We start from the raw sequence: 25420 nt of genomic DNA, 5'->3' as shown, positions 1-25420 counted from the left end.
ATATGTAAAAATTATCATATTTTCTTTTTTAATGAAAACTCCTTTTATAATGAGAGTAGCACAGAAGCGGTCATTCATAAATTCAATAAAGAACATCCATAGCTCTTATGGAGAAGAAAGTCTATCTGTTAACTGGAATCACAACATCACATGAGTAGGAATTCAGAAAGCCAGGTTTTAAGGAGCCACCACATTGCTAAACTTCAGCCAATTCAACCAGGCAAAGACCTGTGAATCTAAGCTATTCACAATACCTTCACCCCCTTCCTCTTGCATTGCTGTCACCTCAGCAGGGGAGTCTCCATTGATGACATCAAGGAAGAAGTCTGAAGGGTTATTGAGGTGCTCACAATGGTAACCTATAAAACAAAGCAACCAAAGAACTCAACCTGATGGGCTTGAAAAGTAAAAACTACTCACTTCCAGAGAGTGAAGGAAGTGAGGCCAGGGAAGACAAATCTAACATTTTCTCTGCCATGTTCTTGCTTTCTTCTCACCTCACTTTATATTTTATACTTTCCTCTTGTTCATTCATATAATATTTCAACATGCTTTGTCTCCTAATCCTGTGTGTGTGTGCATAAACACACACACATATAATACATATATATATAATACATATACAATACACATATATACGTGTGTGTGTGTGAGTGTGTGTGTAACCAGTCCTGGACTGTTTAGAACATAATATCCTCGTCTTTTTTATGGGGATCAACTGATGCTTATCAGTACTTCTTAAATCTAGATACAAGGAAAAAAATGCCCAGGTTCATTGTGTTTTCTGAGTTCATGAAGCAAATGCTGGGATGGCACTATGCATGTCAACAAGATTGCTTCTCCACCTATTAAATTCAGAGATCCAAATTATCATTATCATATCATGCGGCCATAATTCAAAATAGACAATAAATTCCCAGAACTGAATTCTTGAGAGAACATGAGCAGCACAGCACACCAAACTCTCACCTCAACTTTTTCTGGCACAATTATCTAAACTTGGCCTGAGACCAGACTCTTAAGTATTTCCTCTGAACTCTCCAAACCCATACATACTTAATTTTAAGTGGCTGAGAATAAACTAAAATATTAATATAGCTAGTGAATGTTTAAAACTATATTTGGGGTCATGAAGAAATGTCTATATTAATTTCTAAATGTTTCTAAAATGAAGCACATTGCATGAGCCATTAAAAAGATCACACAATTCAATCTGAAAGAAAACCTGGGAGCCCAGAAATATTTGCCTACCCAAGTCAAACTTAGGACCAGCCATTCCAGTGGCTAATAATAACTTACACCCACTCAAGTCAATTTAATATTACTAGGAAACAATGAGCATCTCCATGAGCCCTCATAAAAGTAGAACAACATCACTATCTGTTGCATGGTCTAGAAGAAAATGAATGATACTGGGACTTTCCAAAAATGTTCAGCTGAAAAGCCTGGCTGTGAGTCCAACCAGTTAATTATTGAACTCTCAGGGAATGGTCACCAAAACTAGGAAGTAGGCCCATAAGAAACACACACCCACAAATACACACATGCATTCATACTCAAAGAGGGGAGAAGAAAGAAAGAGACCTAAACAATAAGCAAACACTGAAAAATGAAGACAACTCCTGACACCAACTGACCAAAAATGTTTTGGAGTGATGGCACCCGTTAGTCTATGCAATGACCAAGCAGCACTCCTGTCCACCTCACTGTCCTCCCCCAGGAGTCTATGATGGAAGGATCTAGTGCCTGAAAACCACACCTGCTGATTTAAAATACTCCAAAGCCTTCTGGGCAGGACCATGGTACATTAGCTTTCCTGAGGCCATTATGGTGAGGCTGTCAAAAAGCTTGAAGATGGAATGCTGAGGCTGACGAAAGGAGAAGATGATAGTTCGTCCTTGTTCAGAAATGCTAAGTTGAAAGAAGGAAAATAATGAGTCATTAGATATCAGAACATTGCCCTTCTTAATAAAATACTTTATTGTATGGTGAAAACATTTGTCCAGAGTTTAATTTTATTTTTCTCATATGAACTTCTCATCTCATGTTAGCTACATGACACTTGGGGGACCTAAACTAAATGTTTTCATTAAAGTAGGTGTGAGTTATTATTAGAACTGGGGCTGGGAATATAGCTCAGTTGGCAGAGTGCTTGCCTCACATGCACAAGGCCCTGGGTTCAATCCCCAGCACCACAAAATAAAAAAATAAAATAAAATAAACCTTAGGGTCTCTTAAGGTTGATACACAACAGTCTAGAATCCACTAGACCGTTCGTTGACAATGCAGATTCTCGGACAGTCTTCCTAGATATTGGATTAGAATCTCTCGGAGTGAGTTCAGGGTGTCCATATTTTTAACAAGCAGTCCAGGTCTACATATGTACTACATATTAAAATAATTATCATATGACCAGTTCTCATTGATCATTTAAATCTTCAGATTCTTTAGGATTGTTTTCATCTTTTTGCCTGATAATACAGTTGACATTAATAAGTGCTTACTACCTTCTTTCAATTTTCACAATGTTGTTATAACACAGTTCCCATATTATTGTCTCCTTCTATTTACAGATATAATTTAAATAAGATCAAGTGACTGGCCAAGGAGACAATGTTTACTAAAGGGCAATGCTGAGATTTAAAGTCTGATCTATCCCATGGCAGAAACAGTACTAAACTATCATTTCACAGGAGTTATTATTTATAGTTAAAAGAAATGTTCAAAATCACTGTTAAAAATGTTATTAAAAATATCACCTTCATTTGCTTTTGTGTATGTTTTCCTTGTTAAGAACCTTTTATACCTAAAGGATTTAAAATCAGCCTACTACAGTGACTCAGTCACATCAATGTTCAAAGCAGATCAATTCACAATAGTTAAGCTATGGAATCAATCTAGGTGCCTTTCAACAGATGAATGGATAAAGAAAATATGGTATATATAAACAATGTAATATTACTGAGCCATAAAGAAAAATAAAATTATAGCATTTGCAGGTAAATGAATGGAACTGGAGTCTATCATGCTAAGTAAAATAAGCCAAACCCTGCCCCCAACAAAAGGCCAAATGTTCTATCTAATATGTGGATGCTAACACACAATAAGGGGAGGTGGGGAGGGAAGAATAGAATTTCATTGGATTAGACAAAAGGGAATAAAGAAAATTGAGGAGGGATGAGAATAGGAAAGACAGTTGAATGAAACAGACAAAACTTTCATGTGTTCATATATGAAAAGACAACCAGTGTAACTCCCCATCACATACAACCACAAGAACGGTATCCTAAATTACACTCCATGTATGTATAATATGTGAAAATACACTCTACTGTCAAGTTTATCTAAGCAGAACAAATATAATTTTTTTAAAATTCAAAATAAAAAAAACAAAATGCCTGATAATTTGAAGCTATCCGTTCATGATTAATGGTACAGGGATATATAACTAAATGAAAAGCCAATTGGAATGGTCAGAGTATATGAATGGTTTTGTCAACTCTTTAGGGTGATAAAGGTAAGTTGTTTGTGGGGAGAACCTTAGTCTATAAATTTTTACTGCAGCCATATTCCCAAGGAAGAGCATCCTGTCTGGAAATCTAGTTGTTAGTGTATGGGGGTAAAGGGAAATCTTGTTATTAAAAATATTTTATGACAAAAATCACTTCAATTTACACATTTGATTAAGTAACTAGCATATGCTATCAGGATACCCTAAGTTATTCTGCCTCCAAGAGAGTCAGACCCTATGATTAAGGATTTCAACACAACATATAAAAGAAGTAGCTAAGGATTCCTTATTCATAAGCAAAACAGGACAATTGGAATATTATCCCATCTTCCTGTATCTTCTCTCCATTCCTTCCCTGTCCCTCCTCCCCATAATGGTTCAGCATCCACATATCAGAGGAAACATTTGGCCTTTGGGTTTTGGAGATTGGCTTATTTCACTTAGCATGGTAGTCTCCAACTCCATCCATTTACCTGCAAATGCCATAATTTTATTTTCTTTAAATACAGCTGCTTTCTTGATAAAAGAAAATATGATTTCATTTACTTCTTCTTCCTTTTATTCAAGTCCAAATCTTAGGAGTTATTCTCCCAATCCTTATAACCCAGATCCAATATCTGAGTCAATCCTGTTGATTCCCCTTAAAAACAGATCCAGAACACAAGGTCTTCTTTCCACCTCTCCAGGAGAATCCTGGTTCAATCCCTGTCCTGGTCCATACCCTTTTCTCCTCACCATGAGCAGCTCCTCCCTGGTAACCTTCCCTCACCCTGGACTGACTGCACAGCCATTGCTCTGCTCTGACACTCTCAAAATGCTCTCACATCCCTTAGTGACAGTTGTCTATGAGGTCTATGCAGCGTGACATCAGCCCAACTCTACCTCACATTATATTCTAACTATGTGGTCTCCCCAGAATTCATATGTTGAAATCCTAACCCCAGTACCCTAAAATGTGGCTCCTTTGTCTATAGAGTCTTCAAAGAGGGCAGTGAGGTTAAATGAGATTGTTGATGGTCCTCATCTTACTGGTGTCCAGTTAGGAGGAGATTAAGATGAAGAGACACACATGGCCATCTACAAGCCAGTGAGACAGGCCTCACAGGAAACAGCCCTGCAGACACTTTGACCTCAACTTTTGGCCTCCAAAGCTATAAGAAAAGTAATTTCTGTTGCTCATACCCCAGCTTGTGGTATTGTTATGACACTGCAGAAACCAATAGCCACTCCTCAGAGTCACTGGGTCACAGAGTCTCTGATGCTCCACACACATCAAGCATGCTCTATCTTGGGGTCACTAGGTCACTCCTTCCAACTAGAACTCTCTTCTGCAGATACAGCTGGTCTCACTCATTTACTCCCAGCTCATGCGTCACATGTTGTGATCTTCCCTGACCCTCCTGCTATTTAAATCAGCTCCCCACTACCACCATGGCCATCTTTCCATATGCTCTTGTTTCAACTTTTTTCTTTTAATCACTTCCTGCTATTTGTTTTCAAGAAAGAAGGAACAAGTTATATTGCTCATTTCTGAATCCCTTTCGCCAAGAATACATGGTACATAGACATGACCAGATATTAAATTAATGAAACAACCATATTCCGATAGCACTTACTTTTTCAGGAGTGAAACGATAGCATTTGCTGTGCTTGAGTCTAAGCCAGTTGTGGGCTCATCTAGGAACAAGATGGAAGGATCAGTGATCAGCCCCATTGCTATACCGGTCTTTTTTCTTTCTTCTCCAGATCTAACCTAAAACACAAATTATTGCATTATCAACAAGGATGACAATGATCTAACTATCATTTGGTGAGCTAAGCTCTGCTAATCTTGCTAGAGAACTTTATCTCACTATCCTCATTATGAAACAGGAAGTAAATGAACCTGGGAGAAGGAGGAAGTTTCTCTTTTACTAGATGAGTAAACTGAGGCTCAGGGCAAAGCTGCCCACTGGATGGACCCAATATAAAGCCCATGCTTTTAACAGTTCTGAATGTTTCTCACCAAGACAAATATTTAGTTTTAAAATAGGAAGTTAGAATACTAAAATGAAATGGCCCTAACAGTAAAATTATAGTCTGAAACAGGAGAAAAGATAGGAGGAGAAAAGGAAATGGAACTGTAGTAAACTTTTAGTCTTCTATCAACACTCCTGTTTCCACCCAAAGTCCCCAGATAGACTTACAAGAGCAGGATGCACTCAGACAGGAAAGTTCACTTTCCAACATACCATATCAGTACCTGTCCAATCACCATAATGCTTTGACAATGGGTACAGTCTACACCCTGACTCACGGCAGAATTCCAAAATCACACTTTCAGACATATGCAGAAAATATGGGACATTCATATCCTGAAGATGGGATATTCCACAGGACAAATGGCTCAATCTTTGCAAACATTAAATGCTCATTTGTGTAGTGAAGGGACTAGGAAGGTTTGGGGAGACAGAAAGTAGGAAATAATATTGAAATTAAGAGTCTTCAAAGAGATAGTATTCAAATGCTACTCACAGACCTTATCTATTGATAACTAAACTCTAAAATGTCTTTGAAGAGGTTTTGGGAAATGTGAATGAATAAGGGCTTGACATAGCTGATGATATGAAATATTGTTCACTTTGTTAGTTGATCATTATATTGTGGTAAGGTAGGCAAATATCCTTCTTTTTTTCTAGATTCCTAGCAAGTACTCAAGGATGAAATAGCATATAACATTATATAAAATATTTCAGTAAAAAAATATCTGTACTAATCAAGGGAGAAGATGTTAACAACTGAGAAATCTAGGTGAACAGTATTTGTAATTATATTATTATAGTAATTATCCAAAAATCAAATCATTAGAGTAATTAGACCTTCTCTACAGTTCTATAATGATTAAAATGGTATATAACATTAAAAAAATTAAAGATTATTTCAATCAGTTAGATTATGTGAATTATAAGTCAATAGTGCCTCTGTATATTTTTCCTAGAAATCCAAGCAAGCACCTTAAGGCAGTGAGTGCCTTTAAAAGAGAGTAAAGTGAATAAACAGCCAAAGAAATGACAATTTAATCACTTATTAAAAACAAAAAAGTGGAAAATAATGGCATCATAGGGTTATTCTTCTAAACATAATACACTTCACATAAAAAATATGAGCAGATATAACAGAAAGCAGCAGCCAGTGGTACCCTCATTCTCCATTGCCTCTAGGAAGCAGGTCACAGGGGCTTAATCCAGAGTCACCACATTTTACAAGGCTCATTATTACCCCAATCTACAAATGTCTAATCAGTAAAATTTCCATATGGAGTGGTCAACTATAAAACTTACTTTCATCTCATTTTTCTTGCCTTATCCTGCACAACCCGTAAAAGGAGGAGTTCATTTCTTTACACTTTGTTACTCTTGCTGACAACTGCGTTCCTCAAACCTGAAAGAGCCTGGCCTATGAGAGTCTGGAAATAAATATCAGCAGAGAAAAGGGAAGAAGGGAGAGAGTGAGGGAGGGGATGAGCAACAAAAGTGCCAAAGAAACCATGGAAAAATATCCTGGTCACTGCAAAAATTCAATGTAAATTTTTTTTTCTTTCCTTTTTTTTTTTTTTTTTTGTGGTGCTGGGGATTGAACCCAGGGCCTTGTGCATGCAAGGCAAGCACTCTACCAACTGAGCTATGTCCCCAGCCCCACAATGTAAATCTTAATGAAAATGAAGATAGATTTTAAGACAAATTTTACACCAGTATGAAACAGCAAGAATCCTTGGATTCTAGTCATTTATGAATTCCAGAAATATAAAAAAATCAACTGAACAAAATCCTCCAGAGGAAGAGAGGCAGAAGAGCAGCCAAAAGGAGGAAGAGAAAGAAGAAAAGTCAGTGCAAAGACATCAAAAGAGCTGTGACTTGAACAATGAGGGTGGAGGAGCATGGAAAAGGCCGTGAGGAGCACTCTCCACAGGGATCACACTCCATTCACACCAGGATCACACTAAGGTTAAGATTGCTTTTCCAGCTCCATTTCCACCTTCATAGTATGTAACCAGTCACTTTTCTCATCACTACAGAAAGCAGACCCTTTTGTCCTCACATGCTCTAGGAAACTTCTGATTGAGGTCACATGGTCCACACAGGGAGGTCCTTGTTCCTGTCTGATTCTATCAGGTTTTTTCAGGTTACCTTGGAATCAGCCACTTCATCCAGACCTAACTCCTCAATGACCACTTTAATCCGTTCATCTTTTTCATGTTTTGTCATAGTTGTTGGAAGCCGAAGAGCCGCTGAGAACGCTAAGTTTTCTCTCACCGTCAGGGTGCCCAGTACGAGATCATCCTGAAGGGGAAGATGGGATTTCAATGGGACACACTGAGTCTTTTCTAAAAGCATCTCTTTAGTGTAGTTATCTTCATCCATAAAAACAATATAATCGAGGTAAAGTTCCAGCTAATGTTGAACTTTCGAATCCATAAACTTCAGTGATCTAAAGACACCTACAGACTGGAGGGAGGCATTTTCATCCCCCATCTGCAACCCAGGCAGAGCACAGGTAATTATGATGACTTCTAGACACATCCAGATTGCTTTATATGAAGATTTGACAAAGGCATCTTCAAAGGGAAGGAAAGAGATGAAAGAAAGGCAAATAGGGCCACAGCAGACCCTTATGGAAATGATACCAAAATTATATTTGACACCACTGCTTACAAGCCCTCTCCACCTTTCCATTTTATTCCACCTTCAATCTAAGCAGATATTGTGAAAAGCTGGTGTAAATAAATTCCGTTCCTTGAACATGTAAATCCAACTGGTTGCACACAAAATCATAAGTCAAAGCACTTCCCACATAGAAGTAGGGAAAACCTAGAAGGCAGACTTGCAATACTTACTTGAACCACAAAACCTGAATTATATTTGAAATTGGCAGGTCGAGGGGCTCCATTGATCAAAATATCTCCAGATAATCCATTTGGATCATTCCTTGCAGCTAAGACATCCAGAAATCTATAAAAAAAAACATGTATGTTGTGTTTTCCCCCTAACACAGGCCATATCTCTCAGTTATTATGAATCCAAAATATTGCTCCAGGTAGAAAGTGAACTAGTCAAAAAGTTGATGGTTTAACTAAAATTGTACAAATAATATGTGTACATATGCATAAATAATATTCAAAAAAATTTCAGTGCATTATAGGAATATATAATAGTGGGGTTCATTTTGACATATTCATATGTTTGTATCATTTCAATCCTCAGTACTTCCTTTCTCCCTCCCTCCCTGCTGCCCTCTGATCTCCTTGCTCTACTCTATTCATCTTCCTCTTATTTATTTATTTAGTAGTGCTGAGTATTGAACCCAGGGCCTTGTGCATTTGAAGCAAGCACTCTACCAACTGAACTATATCCCTAGCCCCTATTTATTTATTTTTAATTTGTGCATCATAGTTATATACAAAACTGGGATGCATTGTGATGTATTCATACTTACTTATAACATCATTTGGTCAACTCCATCCCCCAGGTCTGCACAATTCTTTTCCCTCCTCTCAACCCCTGATCCCCCATCTCTACTGATCTCCCTTCTATTTTTGTGACATCCTTTTTTATTCCCTTTTTCCTCTCTAGCTTCTGCATATGAGAGAATACATTCAACCTTTGATGAGTCTGGCTTAGTTCACTTAGCCTGATGTTCTCCACGACCATCCATTTACTTGCAAATGACATAATTTCATTATTCTGTATGGCTTAATAGAAATCTCTCTCTCTCTCTCTCTCTCTCTCTCTCTCTCTCTATATATATATATATATATATATATATATATATATATATATATACACACACACACATACTTAATGTATGTATATATGTGTATATACATATGTATGTATACACATATATACATACATTAAATATACATATATATACATTTATGTATATTTAAATTTTCACCTTCCTTTACATTATATGTTAAAAGAAAGCTCTAAAATGTACAAGCAAGGTAACATCAGTTTATCCATCAAAAACCTTCCAAATGAACTTCCTGGCTGTCTGACCTTGATGGATCCAACCCACACTCCTTTCTCTAAATTCATGTCTTCAATTATTCTTTCTGCTCCATCCCCATTTTTTTATTTTTAATCTTTTATTGATTTTATTATTTTTAAATACACAACAGCAATAGAATGCATTACAATTCTTATTACACATAGAGCACAATTTTTTGTATCTCTGTATATAAAGTATGTTCATTAGAACTGTAATGCAAAAAAAAACAAAGTACATGTATAAAGGCATAAATTAATATCATTCTCCTCTTCTTCCTCCTCATTAGCTCATAATATGGTAACATGTCAATCACACAATCATGCTTAGCAAGGCTGATCTAATAAGACTTCTTGGTCCTTGGATTAAATCCACAGGCTAGCCCAACTGCATGTTATCTCTGGCACCTAGGAACAGATTGCAGATACACAGCAAAGGTTCAATCAACACCTGCTTCCACCAAAGTGATTTTTTTAAAAAGTACACTGAAACTACAAAGACTGACTTGTATTTTCCATTATACTCACAAAGATTTGCCTCCACCTGTGCATTCCATGATAGCATTAAGGCCAGGTTTCATGACCCCACTGCAAAAACATAAGCATAATATCTTATTGTCCCATTTGAAACAAAATTCTATTAATTTTATTAATATGAGTCTGCATTGAATACATTCAAGGAAAGCTGATGAAATTGCTGAAAGAAAACAAACACTAACTTTTAAAGATAAAAAATGAACTGTTGATTAATACAAGTCTAATATAAAAGGGATCACTAGTCAGAATTTATAAGAAAGATGGCTTATGTTCCTCTAAATTCTCTTCATTTATTCTACAAACCACTTACTGATTTTGGAAAACTACTCATCCAAGATTGAAGGTTGCTAGAACCTGGGGGTACTTAGTGGAAAAACCAGCACTTACCAAGCTAGAGGCCCTGGGTTCCATTACCAGCAACAATAACAAAAGTTCCTTGATATAATTAGCAGATTCTCATTAAGCTTCTCCTTTACACTTATTCCTTTTACAACAGTGGAAAGTTCATAATAGTTTCTAAGAAATGTTTGATTATCAACATCTTGAAATCATCTCACTTGGTGCCTAGTTAAGTTCTACACAATTAGTCACTAATTTGTATACAATCAGTTGTAGTGTTCTCTCTGCTAAAATCTCCTCAGAGCAAACATCAACATCCCTTATGTAGAAATGAAAGGCTAGAGTGAAGCACTCCATAGTTAAAGAAAGCATTACCATTTCTAACCTGGAAATAACGCTTTACCAGTCAGAAAAAGAAAGAGAGGGGGAGAGGGAGAGGGAGAGAGGAAAGGAAGGAAGGCAGGAAGGAAGGGAGGGAGGGAGGGAAAGAGGGAAGAAATATGTACACCCTCAAAATAGATCATTTCCTTCCTTCTTAAGTGCCCAGTAAGAGGCCTGAAAAATGGTCAGTTTAGAATGGGGAGCCATCACTCCAGTAGGAAATATCCTTAAAGGATACACAGAATAGACACCAATATTTAAAAAAAATAAGTAGGTTTGTGAGAGTGCTAAATATTCAGATAGAGTAGGAAGGAGGAAAACAAATCACAGCAGGGCCACCACAGGTAGTGAAACAGATAAAATAGAGGCCTCTGTTAGCCCATTCAGAAACCTGATGTCCTTGCCCAGTTCCTCTTAAGAATTTGGAAGCAGGTCAACATGCATTTCACTGAGAAAACAGTTATCTATTCCAAGGGCAAGATCAAAGCTGACAGCTATTCTTTCTCAGACAAGGATTCCACAGAGGTCCATCCTCTGTCCCAGCTGTCATGAGGGATGAACTTCCCAGCACAACTGCCCCACGTTCTCACATCCACAAGGACCTGGGCATTTACTGCCTGTGGCAGCTGTGTCTGGCATCTTCTTCCACCTGCCAAACTCCAAATCTGTTTCCTGGGTCAGAGCCCCCACAGGACACCAATCATTTCACCTCTCAACCTTCTTGCATTGTCTTACACATGCGCTTTTGAGGACCCCACATATTCTAAACCATAAAGAAGAAAACCCCTTTCTTCTGACCAAACTCAAATTCACTTCCTGTCACCATAGAGGGGAAGTGTGGGCATTCCTGGGTGGTACAGCCTCCCAGGAGGAAAGAGATGAGGCTACAACACTCACTGCTCCAGAAATATTCAGAGTAAGATTGATGGGAGCATTATAGCCTAGCCTCTTTCCTCCCCAGGCTTTATTAGAACCAACTGGGGAGTTCCAGTCAGGAGCAAGAGCCTATCCTGCCCTTAAGCAAGATAGCTCAGGCTGGCAGTGATCTCCAAAGACAGGCCTCACAGATAAGATGCTCTCATAACCAGCCTAAACTGGATTTGGAATCTCCAAAAAGGGTACTGCATCTGCTGGGATATATTTAAATCCCAGGTGATTTATCCCATTCCTTTCTACTGCAGCCTCAACTTTCAAAAATGGCTTCATTGGTGAGGAAAAAAAGGTTACTGAAAAAAGTCAGCAGGCCATATTTGTTGTTCCATCAAGGTACACACTGAAGATTTTCTCCACCAATTGTGGCTTTGGACATTGAGTCCTTCTGTGGTACTGGCTACCTCCTGTATGGAAAGTAGTGAGCCATGTGGAACATTAGCTGCTTAAGGCTTACAGGAACATTTGCTTTGGGGGTTACTGGTCAGTCAGATACAATTCAGAAGACATAAAAATTTTCCAACACTCTAATTGGATTGGATGAGTGCATGTTTATCCAGTTTTGTTTTGGAAGAGTATATCAGAGCCTATATAACTGGAAGTGCATGCTGATTTAGTACAACTATTTCACAAGTTTAAACTTCACAACTGGCTTCAATAGGCGGTGTTCTGGTGGCTCCTGCACCAGATTTATCCACTTGTAAAAAGAATTCCATTTCAGAAGAGCACACCCAATCCTGGGTTGTAAGGAACTTTGGGAATCTTATTCAGAAGATTAACTATAAAAGTTTGTTCAACTCATACCTTGAACTAACTCCATTCACGCCTTGATGTTTAGGGCTTTTTTGGGAACACATAAGATAAAAATCTCTGGCTCACTGCTGAAGGAGGGAAAGGAATTCGTGAAGCAGCACATTTTGATCACCTAAAACATTTCCCAAGGATAGTCCATGCTTCCGTCATTAAATAAGTCTCTACTGAAAAGATGGACTATATTTACCCATAATCACTTTATTTGAGTTCATGTTTCCCCTCCCCCAGTAAATTCACTTCCTCTTTGATTCTGTGTGCTTAAATTATATATGTATATATTATATATGTAAATTATGTATATATATTCTAGATAAAGTTGTTTTTGTTTGTTTGGTTTGTTTTTTTGTTTGTTTATTTGGTTGGTGGGTTAATTTTTTGCCTGTCTCTAAAAAGAAGATTCACAATTCAAGTTTTGCTAGCCTTAGTCATTAGATGTAAACTTGGCATCAAACTCAGAAATGCAAATTTAAGACTTAACAGACTTCTTTCAATATCAGGTCAAAAATATAGCTTTTAAAACTAGAAAATATTAAATCTAAGTTTTAAATTTCCTTGAATGTTCCTGTATGTTTATATGCTTATACACAGACTGTTTGCATGATACTAAATTGACTTATTATCAGACCAAATGCCTTTCACATGAATTTAGTAAATCTGTAATAAGTCATTTGAACTTGTTCCTAAGAATGTCTTTAAAATCTAGTAACTTGAGTTTATGGCCTGTTAACCAATTCGGATATTTGTCTAAATATCAGAGGAATAGTGTTCATTATTTTCTATATAAAAGAATATCTTAGGACTTTTTTTAGGAAAAAATTAAAACATTAACTATGCTTGCAATAAATGAATAATCTAAACATAGCTGTTAAAATGAGTATATTAAATAAGAGAAGTGTTTTGAATTCTTAAAAATGTATCTTTTAAAATAATTTTGTTTTTGTAAGAAAACTTAAATCTAGAGCTAAAAATCTTAGGCTTTCCAAACCTCAGAAATGTTCTGCTTTCTTTTAATAATTGTGTACTGCTTATATTTATATATGACATTCATGGTTTGTCTAAAATATTAATTGTTTAGTAGATTTGGAAATTGATGAGTGAGCCTATACCTTTCCTTGTTCAAAGCCTAAGATAAATGAAAGGAAATAACTAATGGTATAAAAGGCTAGTAACCTATGCAGAGTTTATATTTCTGGCTTCTAGAATGACATCATTTTACTATGAGCTCAAAATTATGGAGTTTTTGTTGTGGTAGTTCATTGATCATAAATCCTAGCAGTATTTTCAAAAAATTAAATATTGGTACGTCTATATCTTTATTCAGCAACCTAAAGGATACATACACATTTCCAGAGCCTAGCTGTACATTCAAAAACTATATTTTCTGAATAAACTGCCTTGGTTGTATTTTAATTATCAGCAAGGAACTTCACTATCTTCTTCAAATGTTAAATGGATTTTGTGCTATGCTTGATGTCAAGTCTAATAATATTTAAATTCTAGAAGAACTTAAAGCAAATTTTAAAATGCATTTTTAAGTGGAATCTAGCAGTCTGGTAACGACTCAACCACTCTTAGCAAAGTTTACAAAAGAACCAACTTAAAGAACAAAGATTTTATATTTTATCAAAATGATGTCTTGTCTTTTCTGCAGATTTTATTATATTTTTAATTGCATAAAAGAAAATTAGGTCCTACAATAAGTTGATATTTATTCAAATTTTTATTTCTTCTAAAGTCTCATTTGGTTTATAACTCTAGTTAAATATGTTTTATTTTTAAATGCTCAAAAAATTTAAAAATCTATACGAATTTGGCAGTGGAAATGTACAAGACAGAGAATTTCCTCTGGTGAGCAAAATCCCGAGGAATAACAGGCATTTTGTTTTCCACACTTAGAATATTCTGCAGTTTCTCCCAAGAACTAGTAAGAAAACGAATACATATGCAATGCATAACTACTGTGGCAATGCCCTGCATGAGGAGGCTCTGTGCTAGAGTCTTATCAGCCTTGACCTTGATCTCAGGCATTCAGCTTCTGGGAAGAAAGGAATTCTCTTGTAGATAACCACAATGTTTCACCAAGCTCTGCTGCACCTGAACCTGTCCACATAACAATAACTTGAAACAATGAACTTTCTTAAGAGCTACACAGATGTCCTAACATTGCACATTGCAGCTATAGTATATAACTGAAGAGTAAGCTGCATAATGTTGCTAAGTTTGTAACCTACCTAATGACACAATGAACAATAATGTACTATCAGTGACCTAATGTAATATATTGATATAACTAAAGCTGGCAGCTTGGAAAAAGGAGACTTTCTGCCATCCTGCTTCCACATCTTGCTTCTGTCTCCTTTTTTTTTCTTTATAAAAATCTGACTGTTTGAGTATACTGGTATTAATTATGATAATTGTCTTAATTGGGGAGGAAATTAAGTTGTTTTGCTATGTCACAAAGTTCTCTAAATAGTAATGGTAATAAGTAGCTTCTACAGGAATTTTCCTTTCTCTCCTCAATTTATTTTCTACTTCAAAAACTAGTTTATACAACAATTGCTCAAACACATTATATAAATATTTTTACAGTTTGCCAGTTGCTTTCAAAGTTAAACACATATTTAAGTGACCCAATCATTTCATTCCAAATTTAGCCAAAATAAATAAAGTGGGTTAATACATCTTTACAAAGAGATAACCATAAATGTTCACAGCAGATTATTGGTGATAAGTATAATCTGTGAAGTTCATTCAATAAAGTAGTATTTTGAAAAGTTTATGCACATACCTGATATTTGTAAATATTTCTCTCTCAAATGTTTTCCAGCAAAATATAAAGCCATACTTCTCTTTTACTCGATAGCAGATGTTATGAATACTTAACACAGTCTCCTGAGTAAATGAATTCAGGTCAATGGATGCCATCTTAGGGAAGTATTAGGTATTTTTGTGACTCTGGGATAAAATCCTAGTAATGACTGGAAGAAATCTGGAGTTTCTGCTTTTCTGTAGAGGAAAAAGCAATCGTAAGTTGACAGTCCAGATAAATGAGATTGCAAACATTATAAAATACTATATACTACTACTTTTTTGCTCTTTTGTTTTTGTTTGTTTGTTTGTTTGTTTTTGTTATTGGGGATTGAACCCAGAGGTGCTTTACCACTTAACTACATGTCCAACATGTTTAAATTTTAAATTTCTTTCTTTTTTTTTTATTTTGAGGAAAATCTTGCTAAGTTGTTAAGATTGACCTTAAACATGCAATGCCTCTGTCCCTCAGGGAGTTGTAATTTATAGGTGGGTGTCACTGAACCCAGTTAGATAACAGAAGTCTGTTGTTAACTACACTGCAGTGAGTAGATTTCTTTCCAATGAACAGACCACAGCAACATAAAAACAACCTTAGAGTCCATAATGGGAAGAAAGACAACTGTGAATACTTGAACTCCAATAAGATGTGGAAGAAATTCCTAAAAAAAAATAGTAAAAAGTATGAAAATTACAACTCATAAAACAGGAAAAAAGACAGATAGTCTTGTCTGGCTTGAAAAACCATATAACAATACAACTTCAGTTCTGGAACACCCTACCTAATCGCACTCATACCCCCTTTTTAATTGATAGATTGGTTCTATTTCAAAATTTATAAGATTATTTGTTTCTTTACTTTCTTATTGTATTTTAGAGTTTGTAACATTATTATTACTAAAAGAGGCTTAACTAAACAGTCAGGAGAAATTTCTAGTTCCAGACTTTGCAGCTCTAATTGCTATTGCCTTTAATCATCTAAGAAGGTATTGTAGTTTGGATACAATATATCCACAAAGTCCATGTGCTATAGGCTTAATTGCCAGCCTATGGTGCCATGGGAGATAAAAACTTGGAGATTGGACCTGATTTGGAGGAAGTGGATCACTGGGGGTACATTCTGGAGGGACATATCTTGCCACTATCCTTTCTTTGCCTCCTGGTTTCCATGAACTAAAACTTTCATTCTTCTCCTCACAGTATGATGTTTATGCCTTTTAATATCCCTGGAAGCAATGGAGTGAGCTGACCAGGGCCTAAAATCTCTGAAACCATTATTCATAATAAACCTTTCCTTCTTTGAATTGGTTTTCTCAAGTATTTTGTAACAGCCATGGAAAGGTGACTAAAACAAAAGGCAAATTCCAATTAGTTTGCAATAAATTAATCACTTCCTTAATGGACAAACATATTTAAATTTTAGGAAGGTTTAAAATCAAGTCTGAAAATTATTAAGTAAATCAAACCATTAAAGCTCAAGGCTTTAAAGCAAAACCTTCACATCAAGTTTATAAATGTTTAAAATGTTTCACTAAACAATTTATATAAGACCTCTGAAACAGATTTAATTAGATTGAGACTTTAAGGTGAGCTAAGCTTATAAAAGAGGTTTGAAATTTTAACTGCAATAAACCTAGTTTTCATTTTTAAAAACCAAAGTCATCCATGAAGAACTTTCTCTCCGCTTTTGGTGGACTAGCTGCACCTAACTAATCATTCTCCTGAGAACAACCAGAAAAGTAGATCAAACAATAGAGGACATGTACAGTGTTCTCTGATGACAGCAGCCAAAGCATCCAGAACTTGAGGAACCAAAATCCTGGAAATGAGGAAAAAGCACTGGAGCAAATCCAGCTCCCACCCTTTCCTCACCAGGCATTTGAACACACAAACTGCACATGTGTGGGGAAATATAGGACTATCTGGTAAAAGGAAACTGCTAGAGGTATCTTGCTAAAACCACTATTATTTCAAATATTTTAGCAGACTCTCAGGTAGGGAGACAAAATTAAAAGTCATCAGCCAGCAAAGATAATAGCCCTGAAAACTGCTAGGTTTTGAGATCCCAGATGTCCTGGGAAATATAGGGAAACCAAAACAGACCAGCCTCTGTTCTAAGAAGGTGATCTGCTTTCATAGTGTCCCAGAGAGTTTGATATGTTGTGTCTATGTTCTCCATTACCTCTACTTTTGACACAATACAACACTCCCTCATGTTCAAAACACTAGAAAAACTAAGGATAACAGAAATATACCCCAACATTGAAAAGGCTATCTATGCTAAGCTTCAGGCCAACATCATTCTAAATGGAGAAAAAAATGAAAGCATTCCCTCTAAAAACTGCAACAACACAGGAATGCCCTCTTTCACCACTTCTATTCAATATACTTCTTGAAACACTGGCCAGAGCAATTAGACAGACCAAAAAAATTAAAAAGGGATATGTATAGGAAAAGAACTTAAATTAGCACTATTTGCTGATATGATTCTATTCCTAGAAGACCCAAAAAGCTCCACCAGAAAACTTCTAGAACTAGTAAAAGAATTCAGCAAAATATCAGGATATAAAATCAATACCCATAAATTGAAGGCATTTCTGTATATCAGTGACAAATGCTCTGAGAAGGAAATGAGGAAAACTACTCCATTTACAATAATCTAAAAAAAAAAAGATATTGGGAATCAACAAAAGAAGTGAAAGATATATAAAATGAAAACTATAGAACCCTAAAGAAAGAAATAGGGTCTGGAGATATATCTCAAATGGTAGAGAGCTTGCCTTGCATGCACAAGGCCCTGGGTTCAATCCCCAGCACACACACACAAAAAAAAAAAAAAGAAGAAGAAAAAGAAAGATAGAAGAAGACCTTAGAAGATAGAAAGATCTACCTTGCTCTTGGATAGGCAGAATTATTATTATCTAAATGACCGTACTATCAAAAAGACTATACAAATTTAATGCAATTCTGATGAAAATCCCAATGGCATTCCTCAGGGAAATAGAAAAATCAATCATGAAATTCATCTGGAAAAATAAAGAGATCCAGAATAGCTAAAGCAATCCTTAGCAGGAACAATAAAGCAGGTGGCATCACTATACTAGACCTTAAACTGTACTACAGAGGAATCATGAATAAAACAACATGGTTTGGCACCAAAACAGACTGGTAGACCAATGGTACAGAATAGAGGACACAGAGACTAACCCACAAAATTACAATTATCTTATATTAGACTAAGGTGCCAAAACATGCACTGGAGAAAAGGTAGCCTCTCCAACAAATGGTGCTGGGAAAACTGGAAATCCATATGCAACAAAATGAAATTAAAACTCTGTCTCTCACCATGCATAAAACTCAACTGAAAGTGGATCAAGGACCTAGGAATTAAGCCAGAGACTCTTCATCTAATATAAGAAAAAGTAGGCCCTAATATTCATCATGTGGGATTAGACCCCAACTTCCTTAATAAGATTCCTATAGTGCAAGAATTAAAATTAAGAATCAATAAATGGGATGCAATCAAACTAAAATGTTTCTTCTCAGCAAAAAAAAAAAAAAAATACAATCTGTGAGGTGAACAGAGAGCCTACATCCTGGGAGCAAATTTTTACCCCTCACACATCCAATAGAACACTAATTTCTAGGGTATATAAAGAACTCAAAAAGCTAAGTACCAAAAAAACAAATAACCCAATCAACATATGGGCCAAGGACCTGAACAGACACTTCTCAGAAGAGGATATACAATCAATCAACAAATACATGAAAAAATGTTCATCATCTCTTGCAATTAGAGAAATGCAAATCAAAACTAGTCTAAGATATCATCTCACTCCAGTCAGAATGGCAGCTATTATGAAGACAAACAACAATAATTGTTGGTGAAGATGTGGAAAAGGTACACTCATACATTGCTGGTGGGGACTGCAAATTGGTACATCCAATATGGAAAGCAGTAAGCAAATTCCTTGGAAATCTGGGAATGGAGCCACCATTTGACCCAGATATCCCTCTCCTTGATGTATACGCAAGAGGCTTAAAAACAGCATACTATAGGGACAGAGACACATCAATTTTACAGCAGCACAATTCACAATAGCTAAACAGTAGAGCCAACCTAGATGCCCTTCAATAAATGAATGTATTAAAAAAATGTGGCATACATACACACAATGGAATTTTACTCAGCAATAAAAGAGAATAAAATCATGGCATTTTGCAGGTAAATGGATGGTGTTGGAGAAGATAATGCTAAGTGAAGTTAGCCAATCCCAAAAAAACAAATGCCGATTTTTTTCTCTATATAAGGAGGCTGACTCATAGTGGGGTAGGGAGGGGGAGCATGGGAGAAATAGATATATTCTAGATGGGGCTGAGGGGTGGGAGAGACAGGGAGGGGACAAAGGATTAGCAAGGATGGTGGAATGTGATGGACATCATTATCCAAAATACATGTATGAGGACTCTAATTGGTGTCAACATACTTTATATACAACCAGAGATATGAAAAGTTGTGCTATATATGTGTAATAAGAATTGTATTGCATTCTGGTGTCACTTATTTAAAAGAATCAATAAAAAAAGAAGGTGATATATCTAGACTTTGCAAGAAGAATGTTAATTACACTCTCAAAGGTGATATCATCAACAAAATTATCAATAAAAATTTACCAGTCATGCCAGAAAATAAAACCTAAAATTCCAAAAAATGAGAACATAGAAGTAGAGCCATGGGTAATCCAGACTGGAGTTATCAAACATTGACTCTAAAACAGCTGATAAATATATTTAATAATATAAATTTTAAAATTGATGATTGCTAAATAATAACAATCTTTAACAATGAAATTTAAGAATTAGAGCTGGATATGGTGGTGTACATCTACAGTCCCAGATACACAAAATGCTGAAGCATAATGGTAATGATTTTGAGGCCAGCCTGGGAAAAATAGCAAGACCCTATTTCTTATAAAACAAATAAGGAGGCTGGGGATGTAGCCCTGTAGTAAAATGCATGATCAAAACCATGGTTTTGATCTCCAGTATGAGGTGGGGAATGGATTTAACAGCTAAACACATTAGATTAGAAAAGACAATTCAAGAACCAGAAGACTAGTATAAAGAAAACATCCAGGAGGAAAATTAGAAATGATGAAAACTGTCACTATTTTAAAAATGGCTGGGGATGAGAGGAGCTCCTTATTGAAAAGAAATAGTACCACATAAAAGAGCAAAAGAAAAATAGAGCATGAAGCCAGACACGGTGATCCACACCTGTAACCCCAGTGGCTCAGGAGGGTGAAACAGAAAGATTGCAAGTTCAAGGCCAACCTTAGCAATTTAGTGAGGACCTAAACAACTGAGCAAGACCTTGTTTCAAAACAAACAAACAAAAAATAAAGGCCTGGGGATATGGCTCAGTGGTTAAGTGGTCCTGCCCTGGTACCAAAACAATATACAAACAAACAAACAAATATTGGAACTTGCTAAAAAAAACTTTTGGCATAGATGGAAGTGGAAATCTGGGAGAGCATGAAAAATGGATTAGAACCAATATTTAAAAATATATACCAGTGAAATATTTTTCCAAAACTGACAAAGGAATTAAGTCACAGATTGAACAATCTGCAGAGCCATGGAGCATGAAAAACAAAAGAAAACCACATGCAGGCACATGAGGTCAAAACTGACAAAAACAAAAGTGTCGATGAATAATTGTTTTTACAACCCAAACTTCATACTTACCACACCCTATTCATCTTGGAAACTGGAAAAGAAATAAACCATTTAAAGATTAATGTCTAAGATATTAAAGGTGAATAACTGAGTTTTATATTAGAACACAACAAATGGTAATGATTAGCCAAAATTCTATTCTTCTGAAACAGTGAAAGAGAAGGAAACACTAACGTATGAACTTTACACCTTAACTTTAAAAACACTGCAAGCCATCTCCCCAGGTCTTCAGAAACCAAAATGTGCGAATTTCAACATCAGCAGTCACTTCTACTGTCACCACTCTGTAATGTTCAACCACTGAGGACATTTCTCACCTTGTCCCAAGACGTATTAGGAGAATCATGTAACAACACAATACTTGACTTTAAATAGGTCTTAAGTGAAAACTCTTGTTTCCATCTCATTTAAGATGGAAATGAGACTTTCCTTAGGTTTTCCAGTAATAAAAGGCAACAAGTAGACTAAAGTTCCCAAAAAGTTCACCCATCCCTACAGGGCAGTGGGCTAAAACATATGAGTGTAGTAACAATGTCAGAAGCATGTGTAAAGAGTTTCCTGCCCTGGGACCGGATTAAGTTTGTGACTCATGTTGCTGAGCAGGTACTTATTTCCTTGCTCAGGTTCTACCTATCTTCCTTAGAGAGATTCAGTTTGAAACTGGGAAGACAGTTAATCTGCCCCTCCCATCCTCCCTGGTTTTTGTATCAATTTCTTGCCCCCTTAATAGGCTTATTATCCTTTGACTAGCCATCAGCAAGCTTTCTTTGTGAGGGTGTTGGTTGCCAGAGTGATGGGGGTTGTGATAGTTTTGGTGATAGGATACAGGTCACCAGGCAGGGTATAACCTGATCTTGAATAAAACAGTGTTTCTTAAGGGGAAATTTATGGCTGGGGGAGGTTTAAACATTGCAAGTCTCTCTTCCAGGTGCTTGCCTATCATCACCCTACATTGTGCTTTCCCTGCTCACCCATTCATGGCTAACTGGACACCTAACAACCAGATCCCCTCTTCACCCACCCCCAGAGTCAGGATTCTGGCATAGGACTTCATTACCATAAACTCAGTCATCTCTTCTGAGAAGTATGCTGTTTTCTAACAAAATTTGCACATACAACACCCACCCACATTTCCTGCCACACAAATGACCTCATTCAGCTTAATCGAGGTTCTGGTGAAAAAGGGCGCCAGTCTCAAGATGCACCTGTTCAGAAGTAGAGTGTTAATAGTCCTCAATATAAAGGTCAAGAGGAGTCAGCTAAACCTTCCAAATAGCCCTGAAGCAGCCCACTCATAATGACCTCAAAGATCTGTGCTGTGGAATGCATGGAGAGCTTTCCCTAAGTACCCCAGGATCCTTGACAGACTGCCACTTTCCCATGTCTCCCTCAAACAGTTAAGGACCCCATAAAAACAGAAACTCTAATAAGAGTAAGAGAATAGAATCTCTGAGGGGGGAAATGAGACAACCAGTACCTCTCACCCCTCACCCCCCACCCCCACCCCCACCCCACAAATGTAAATGCACTCTCAGGACCTCATCTCATAGCCTGTCAGTCATTAAGAGTATGGTATGTGCTCTTTCCTACCCCTTACTCTCAATCTGTGGATGTCAAAAACTAGATTATGGCGCGGGGCACAGACCAGGTAAAGCAATTGCCTAGCAGCAACAGCCCTGGGTTCCATGTCCAGCACCAAAGAAACAAAAAGAAAGACTCAGATGCATTAAAGCCAGGATGGCTTCACCATCGTACTCCAATAATAAACTAAAAGAATAAATCTGCCGGGGAATCAACACAAAGTGTTAAAGGCAAACTCCCACCTCCTTGAACTTGTTGCTCAGTATGACTTGTGCTCTCTTCCACCCAATAAAAGAGCACCCTTTGACTGCCCCAAACCGTTGAAAGTTCCTAGACTCTACAGAGCCCACACGTGCACCCACCACACGTGATTTAAAAAGCCTGACCCCTTTCTTTTTCCAAGACCAGTCTGACACTCTTGGTCAGAGGTCTTTCTACCTTTCTGCTCCAGCAGAAGCTCCAACACAGCCTCCCTGCATATTCGCTTTCAGTTCTCCTGGCAAGCCACAAGTTTCAGTCTCCTGCATCTTGCCTCCCTCCGTGGAGAACTGAGCGTCTCCCTCTTCCTTCCTGTGCTGGCTCTGAGGACTCCATTGGTGAGGATCCAGGATACTTCCCACAGCCAAGGCGGAGCCCTTCGGGGGAGGACCCCACCGCGCAGCTGCGCAGCTGGACACTCACCGCTGGCCGCCCCTGAGCAAGCTCAGGCTGCCCAGTTCAAGGCTGCTAGTGTCGTGGACGTCGTGGACCAGGCGTAGCCACGTGGAGCTCAGGCTTTGGGGCCAGAAGAAGCATTGGTTCTCTGGCTGGTCTCCTCCCTAACTATTGCTTAAACCCAGGCAAGGGCAGAAGGAAAAAGGGAGAGTGCATTCTGGCTGATCACAATAAACACCAGGGCGCGAGAACCTGGGTCACAGAGAAGACTGACGCAAAGCATACAGGGACAAACCAATAACTCCGTTTTTACAGGTAAAGAAAACAAAAGGTTAGTGCAGAAAGGGACAGCACAGATGTGTGGTGTCCCTGTGTGCTTGTGTGGCAGGAAGCAATGGGATGTCCCAGATGCTGGGACAGGACCACTTTGCTTCATATAATTTGCTTTATACCACAGACTGGAATCCAATAAAGAAATAATTCATTTGCTTATAAAGTTTACAAATAAAGCAGCTCTGGTGGCACATCTGTATTGCCAGCTACTCAGGAAGCTGAAACTGGAGGATGACAAAGTCCAGTCCAGTTTAAGCAATTTAGGCTACTTCAAAATAGAAAACGAAAAAGGGCTGGAAATGTACCTCCGAGGTAGGACACCCCTGCGTTCAGTCTCCAGTACCACCAAAATAAATAAATAAAATCACAGTTAAACCCTATTATAAATACAGTGAGAAAAAAATATCGATTAGGCATTAATAATAATTAACCTGAAGAGTCAGAATAGTAGAAGATGTAACACTGGTCCTTGCATCATAGCTTGAATGTTTACATTCTGAGAGCTCACTATGCTCAATTTCAAAAGTTACAAAGGTCTTTGGTTTAAGTAAACTTTTCTTTTTTATTATTGATTTAATTTTTTTAAATACACGACAGCGGAATGCATTACAATCTTATTACACATATATACCACAATTTTTCATATCTTTGTATATAAAATATGATCATGCCAATTCATGCCTTTATACCTGTACTTTTTTTGTATCACAATTCTTATTACACATACATACCACAATTTTTCATATCACTATTTGTATATAAAGTATGTTGACACCCAATTCAAGTCTTCATACATGTACTTTGGATAATGATGTTCATCACAACTTTTCATTGAAGTAAATATGCATACAAACAAAATGTAGAAAATCTAAAGCACATGATGTATACTTACAATGTGAACATTCCTGTACATCTGCCACCCAGAATTCGTGTGTGTGTGTGTGTGTGCGTGTGTGTATTTGTGTATGTGCACACACATAGAAATAATTTTTTGTGGTACTTGGGCTTGGACCCAGGGTTGCTCTAACACTGAAATATATCCCCAGCCCTTTTTATTTATTTTGAGACAAGTTCTCACTAAATTGCTGAGACTGGTCTCATACTTACTATCTTCCTGCCTCAGTCTTCAGAGTAGCTGAGATTATAGGCATGGGCCACCAAGTCTGGCCAAGGACAGTTCATACACCTCCTTTTGAGGGATCAAACCCTTAAAGATGGTAAGCAATCATTTTACTACTAGCTCCATCCCCAGATCGGCCACCCCGATTTTTAAAAAGAGCATTAAGAATATTCCAGAAATTTCCCTCGTACTACATTGTACTCATTATTCCCTTCCAAAAAGTCATTAGTATTCTAACTTTTATACATTAGTTTTTAATTACATTTATGTAATTATGTAATTATGACTATTGTTACTATTGACATTGCTTGGTATGGCATTTGTGTGCCATTACTGCACACTGCAGTAATGGCACACAAAGATTCTCACTTATTGTTGACAACTTGCCCATTTCTGCTCTCTCTTGCTCACTAGTATGTCATTCAGTAATACACAGACCTTTTCCTGCAAATTGATGACAATTGAACCAGTTTAAGACTAATGATTATTTATGGCATTTTTGCATTTATATATGAAGTGTTTATAATACCTTCAAATATATGTCCTTATTTTATCTCCTCCTTATCCCATGAGAATATGGTGCAATACCAAACTAGAAAAGAAATTAGTTTTTTTATGCCATGTTTCAATTTCACTTTGTCATATATG

General features: G+C 37.0%; 1 protein-coding gene across 8 annotated transcripts in view; it reads right to left on the bottom strand.

The window, feature by feature from the left end:
- The window catches only part of LOC101960141 (broad substrate specificity ATP-binding cassette transporter ABCG2-like), a 53976-nt gene that overhangs the window by 16777 nt on the left and 11779 nt on the right, over window positions 1–25420 (bottom strand). For 5 of the 8 annotated variants that reach the window (XR_013426083.1, XM_078021939.1, XM_078021938.1 and 2 more), the window contains 7 exons: window positions 15326–15543; window positions 10066–10125; window positions 8385–8499; window positions 7678–7830; window positions 5128–5264; window positions 1760–1911; window positions 255–359 (listed from right to left, as the gene is read on the bottom strand). Coding sequence is in view for 7 of the 8 variants with exons in the window: in XM_078021939.1 (XP_077878065.1) it covers window positions 255–359; window positions 1760–1911; window positions 5128–5264; window positions 7678–7830; window positions 8385–8499; window positions 10066–10125; window positions 15326–15462 (859 nt within the window). In the remaining variant the exon portion in view is untranslated. Of the gene's footprint in view, window positions 1–254; window positions 360–1759; window positions 1912–5127; window positions 5265–7677; window positions 7831–8384; window positions 8500–10065; window positions 10126–15325; window positions 15544–21093; window positions 21116–23103; window positions 23309–23346; window positions 23570–25420 lie in introns of those variants that run through there. The other 3 variants (XM_078021941.1, XM_078021944.1, XM_078021943.1) reach the window with 3 other exon arrangements.

This window comes from Ictidomys tridecemlineatus, chromosome 9, assembly GCF_052094955.1.
Source record: "Ictidomys tridecemlineatus isolate mIctTri1 chromosome 9, mIctTri1.hap1, whole genome shotgun sequence".
Lineage (NCBI taxonomy): Eukaryota > Metazoa > Chordata > Mammalia > Rodentia > Sciuridae > Ictidomys > Ictidomys tridecemlineatus.
This window is presented reverse-complemented; position numbering and strand designations above follow the sequence as displayed.